Raw genomic sequence first — 5,269 nt, 5'->3', positions numbered from 1 at the left:
GGGACTCGAACCCGGGTCGCAACCTTGGGAGGGTTGCATCCTACCCCTGGACTACTGACGCGACATGAAGCCGCTCTACCCTCGTCGGCCTTACTTCATGTATCGCACACATTTCACTACAAAATGAGGCGTGTCCGCTGCACGAAGTGCTTGCATCACCAGGATAGATTACGAGCACGAAGCAGGTGACCTTCATGGATCGCTCACGTGACCGGATGAACATCGACGAACGTCGCAAGTTAGAGGTCCCCCACTTCTTTAGATGTTTCAATTTCCACCTAAGACAAAAGAAAAATCTGGTTTTGTCCCTGTTAATTATGGAGCCACCACACACGCATGCGCTGGAACGAGCGAGCAAGCAACTGTAACCCAGATGCACGCACTTCAGAACAGCTCAATCTAGCGAGGCGGGCGTACCCTTCCAGAACCTCCTCTAGTGAACTCTAGTTTACATTCTATAGCTAACCTTTTTAACGGCCCCATGGAGTAAATAGGGCAACAGTTCCCGACGATACCGACCCCCAGTCGCTGAATTGCGGGCCCTCCGTGGGACGCTCCATCAAAATGAACTGCCCAGCCCTAGATCACGCACTGTGGGACCACCGACCTTAGATTAAAGTATTTGTGGAGTGAATTGGTGGCTCATTAAGCTCAACAGATTCGCGCACTTCCACCTTAGTGAGGACAGACGGAAAAAACGATGCTGCCACACGCAAGCCTTGTAGTGGAGAGGGTTCATTTTTTGATTTGCAGACATATGTGATCTAGCCTGTTTTCTGCATACTCACAACTGACAGCCCTAGCTGACGCATTATATATAATAGGGTTCATGAGAACTTCGCTGCAGGGAGCGCAAGCAGGCGTTTGCTTCCTTTTTAGCCCAAAACATCTTGGTTTTGGTAGGGGCCAGCCACGATGCAGCCTCAACCTTATCAGCAGACCTTAGGAGGGCCCTGGAAACAGGGAGCAGCTAATCGTGGTATCCATGCTGCATCAATTGCGGTGAGGAACCACCCTCAGGAGTTGGCTCTGATGCAGCAGCTAGTAAGGCTTCAACAAGAGAACGCGAGCCTTAGAGGCTACGCAGAGAGGGTAACCAAAGAGCTTAGAAGTGCTCGTCTGTCCCAAGCTGTGGCAGCTGCCGCTGCTGGAGCAGGTGGTGATGCTCCTACCCGAGCCTCTGCACTGGCAGCAGAGCTCCAACAGCAGGCAGAAGCGCTGCCACTACCTCCCTGGTGTCTGAACATGCAGCTCGTTAGCCCACTACTTGCTGCGTACGACGAAAGGATACTGGAACTTCAAGAGGAATCAAAGGAAAAGGAAAAGGTAATTGAAGGATTCAGCGCGAGAGTGGCAGTAGTAACGAGAGAAAACGAACAGCTAGCAGAAGAGCTTCGCAGCAAGACAGCACGCCTCCAGCAACTCTTTGAGGCAGAGGCTGGAGGCTCTTTAGGCGGAAATGGAGGAGGAAAAACGTACAACTCTCTCTTGCAGGAAAGAAATGAGTTGGAAGAGCTCTATACCTTGACGTCTGAACAAAGCGAGGTGCTTCTAAGCCAAAATCACCTGCTTAAATGCCATGTGCAACAGAGCGANTGACGTCTGAACAAAGCGAGGTGCTTCTAAGCCAAAATCACCTGCTTAAATGCCATGTGCAACAGAGCGAATCTGCGCTGGAGGAGATGAGGGTGGCGATCGCGGAGACGGAGAGGCGGGCTGCTGCAGTTGCTGCAAAGGAAGAGTCACTGACTAAGCAGGAGGACACAGTAGCAAAACAGGCCCTGCAGTTGCAGGAGGTCCTGGAGCAGAAGAAGGAGCTGTCCAGGAAACTTGCTTTGGCAGAAAAGGAAGCGGAAAGGCTTTCTGCTACACTGGCAGACGCGGTGAAACAACAGGAACTCCTGCAAAAAGAGCTGGAGAGAGAACGCTCTGGAGCTGAGGCAGCTGCCACGCTACAAAAAGAGCTTGATGCTTTGAAACAACAAACGGAAACAGCAGTCAGGGAGACAGCTGCTGCAAAGGAGGTGGCGGACTATTTGGAACAAAGACTCTCAGCTCAAGCACGAGAGACTGAAGAAGCGCGGAAGCAGGCAGAGACCACCACGCAACAGCTCCATGCTGCAGTAGTTGAGAAAGAGAGAGCAGTTGCAAGCGCAGCGCTGCTGCAGCACCATCTTGACCAGCTAAGGGGGCAGCATGAGGCGGAGATACAAATTTTACGGACTGCGCAGGGCGACACTTTGGAGAAGAGAGCGTTGCAGGCCGAAGAGCTATCAGAAAAGCTGAGGCTGCAGCTAGAGGCGCTGCAACGAGCACACGGAGAGGCAGTGGTCAAGCTGGAGACTGCAGAAAGGAGAGCTGCCGCAGCAAGCGCAGATGCTACACAGGCAAGGAATGAGCTTGCTTCGTCGGCAAAGCATCACCGGACTGTACAGCAGCACCAGCAACAAGCGCAAGCAGCAGCAGAAGCTGAAGTTGCAAGGTTGAAGGAATCGTTAAATTCACAAAGCAAGGACGCTGCATCAAAGGCAGCAGCATTGGCGGCTTCCAAAAGGCAGCTGGAGGACAGCCTTGCAGCAGCAGAAACCGGCCGTCTTGCGTTACAACAGGAGCATGCTCTCCTGCAGCAGAAGTGTGATCAACTTCAAGAGGCCTGTAACGCCCAACAGCAGCAGTTAGCTGATGCTGCAGCACGGCTAGCAGCAACAGAGGCCGAGAGGGACGCGGCTAAACGCAGGGCTGAGAGGGAGACTGCAGACGCCAAAAGGCGATTTGAGAGTCTGACTGCTTTGGCAGAAGCAAAGGCGGCGAGAATACAGGAAGCTGCAGACAGACGGCAGACAGCGGCAGCGCAGAGACTGATGGAGGAACAACAGCGGCAAGAACGAATGAGAAGAGAGTCTGAGGACCAAAGGCAACGCCTTCAGCAGCAGCTTGCAAAGGCTGTTGCAGCAAATGCAGCATTAAGACAGAAAGTAAATGAACTTTTGAATGGCCTTGACAAGGCACTTCTCCCAGAAACACTACTAGATGAGGAAGTGGAGTCAGAGATGTCTCCATAGCTCGAAAGTACCAAAGCTGTTGTATCTAAACGCATGGGGCTAGTGGTGTTAGAGGGCAGTGCTGCTANTAGCTCGAAAGTACCAAAGCTGTTGTATCTAAACGCATGGGGCTAGTGGTGTTAGAGGGCAGTGCTGCTAGTCATGAAGGCACACTTGTTTGTTCCTGTACATCTGGAGCTGCACACGCGAGCAAATAGGTTTCAGGCTGCAAAGTCTTTGCAAGGTGCAGTGAAACAACCTCTATTTGTCTGTTGCTTTTTGGTGTCGGCGACGTAAATACAATACTAAGCAGATAAACCACTTCATGCAGGCAGTACAGCAGTACGTTACGCTTCTTCGGGCTTTGCTTCGTTCCAAGGGTCTCCCAGACGTTTAAATTCCATCAAGCGCAGTTGCTACTTTGGCAGTTTGCTTATATATGTGCATTGCTTACAAATACTCTGACCCTCGAGGCCGCAAAAGCAATGTCTATTCATACTGTTTTTGGGAGCAATAAAGTACTTCCAGCTCCTTGTTTGCAAGGCCACGCAGGTCCTGAAACATTCCTACGTAGCCCATAGATGATTCGTAGCATGATGAAAGGATTTAGTGCCACGCCGTCTGCATTTCCTCTGATGTGTACCCTGTGCACACTTCGATGGCTTGCACGCCTGCCGCACGGGTCAAATAGATGCAAGTAAGCGACGAGCAATTCATCTCTTCAAAGTTTATCCCCCTTGGATTATTAAGCGAGTAGATAAAATGACTTCGCTAGACACATTTTCTCCAGTTTCCACAAACCTTTTACAGTTCAATGAGCATGTTAGCGCGAATGCATTATCGCGATATATAGTCCTCCACAACCTTCTGTGGAGGCATCCCCATGCTGTGCCAGCCGTCAGCGTTGGGGGTCCTCAAGCGTTCCTTAATTTCCTTATAACTGACTTTAAACATCTCAATTTTTGCCGTTAAGCGCGCATGGCTGCATCTGACTTTACTTGGATGCCCCGACCTATTTTACCTGCTTTCTGTTGCTGCAGTTTTCTTGCTACCACCTCCAGCACTAATTAGTTTCCCCCTTCCAGCTCTGAAATAGTATCACATAATAAACGGTTGCCTATAGGGGACCTATACGGCAGACTACGCAGTACGACTGTATATGCACTGCCGAAAACTCTGCTGTCGACAGTTGCTATAAACTGTGCCTGGGGCGACGGTGTGGTCGAACTATTTACCTGTAACTCTGCACAAAGAAAATAATGCTATGCAATGGTACCACGTGCCCAACACCAAGCAAAACTGTCGGCACGAGCTTCTGGTTTCAACGTATGCAGACAATCCCTAGAAGACAAGCAAACCCCAGTTGCACCTCAACGGTGAGAAAAGCCCCTGACTACCTGGGGAATACGAAGCAAACGAACGATAAGGCAGGCGTGTCCTGCAGTGTTTTTAGGCTTTTGGCGAATTCTCACGAACTCGTGTATGGCTATCACATATCTCAGGTGGATGTCGCCTTGGATAAACAACCCCTTTCATCGGAATCAGTTTCTCGGTGGGCTTGTTTCATAAGACATCTGGGTCCCTGTTCATAAGTTCCCGTGCGAGAATGTCGTAGTTGAGCATCCCGCCATCCGATATCGCATCAGGTACCTGAACATATGGCAGGGGTCGCACTCCATCAGCAACGCGCCAATACGTTGTCAAAGAACTTCCAAAGGTGCCTCACCGAATCAAAAAACGTGAAAAGTGCCATTTAGCAGCGGCGGAATAGTAATACGTTTCATGGTGTATTCATATTTTCTCGTTGGCTCGTAGGTGAGTGGCTTCGGATCCCGCCGGCCAGTACCCAGGAAATGTTCATATTACCTTCATGGCCCAGTCAATAAATTTGTCAGCTTCATCGTCTGTTAAGGGTTCCCCTATTTGTTGCAGTACGTATCTTAATTCTGGAATACTTATCTTTCCAATAGCGTCGTCGTCAAACATACGAAAGCATTCCACTAGTCTCTCTTCCTTCATTGGGTCTGCGAAGTACGGGGAATCGCAGATCTGCAAAAAGGTGTGAAGGTCAAATTTTCCTGTATTTTCCGGATCGTGCTTCTCGATTATCTCCTTCAGAGTTGCCTCAGAGGGTGATTGCCCCACGGAGCGGAAAAGTTTAACAAATTCCCTTGGACAAGCAGTGCACACACTTATCGGGTGGCATTAAGATACACAAGCATGTAGAC

The 5,269-nt window shown here is 50.2% G+C and overlaps 2 protein-coding genes across 2 annotated transcripts; one reads left to right on the top strand and one right to left on the bottom strand.

Moving 5' to 3' along the window:
- Positions 1-915: 915 nt before the first annotated feature.
- Positions 916-3,062, top strand: EMH_0060690 (non-muscle myosin II heavy chain, putative; the record flags this gene model as incomplete). The annotated part of the gene is made up of 2 exons (XM_013497820.1): positions 916-1,545; positions 1,662-3,062. The coding sequence occupies 2 exons, from the start codon at positions 916-918 to the stop codon at positions 3,060-3,062; spliced, it is 2,031 nt and encodes a 676-aa protein (XP_013353274.1).
- Positions 3,063-4,604: 1,542 nt separating this feature from the next.
- On the bottom strand, positions 4,605-5,060 carry EMH_0060670 (uncharacterized protein; the record flags this gene model as incomplete). Its single annotated transcript, XM_013497819.1, has 2 exons — positions 4,605-4,691; positions 4,908-5,060. The coding sequence occupies 2 exons, from the start codon at positions 5,058-5,060 to the stop codon at positions 4,605-4,607; spliced, it is 240 nt and encodes a 79-aa protein (XP_013353273.1).
- Between the last annotated feature and the right edge of the window lie 209 nt (positions 5,061-5,269).

This window comes from Eimeria mitis, genomic scaffold (genome assembly GCF_000499745.2).
Source record: "Eimeria mitis Houghton genomic scaffold, Emh_scaff2956, whole genome shotgun sequence".
NCBI classification, from domain to species: Eukaryota; Apicomplexa; class Conoidasida; order Eucoccidiorida; family Eimeriidae; genus Eimeria; species Eimeria mitis.
Note: the sequence above shows the minus strand (reverse complement) of the source record. Positions and strands in the feature narration are given on the sequence as shown.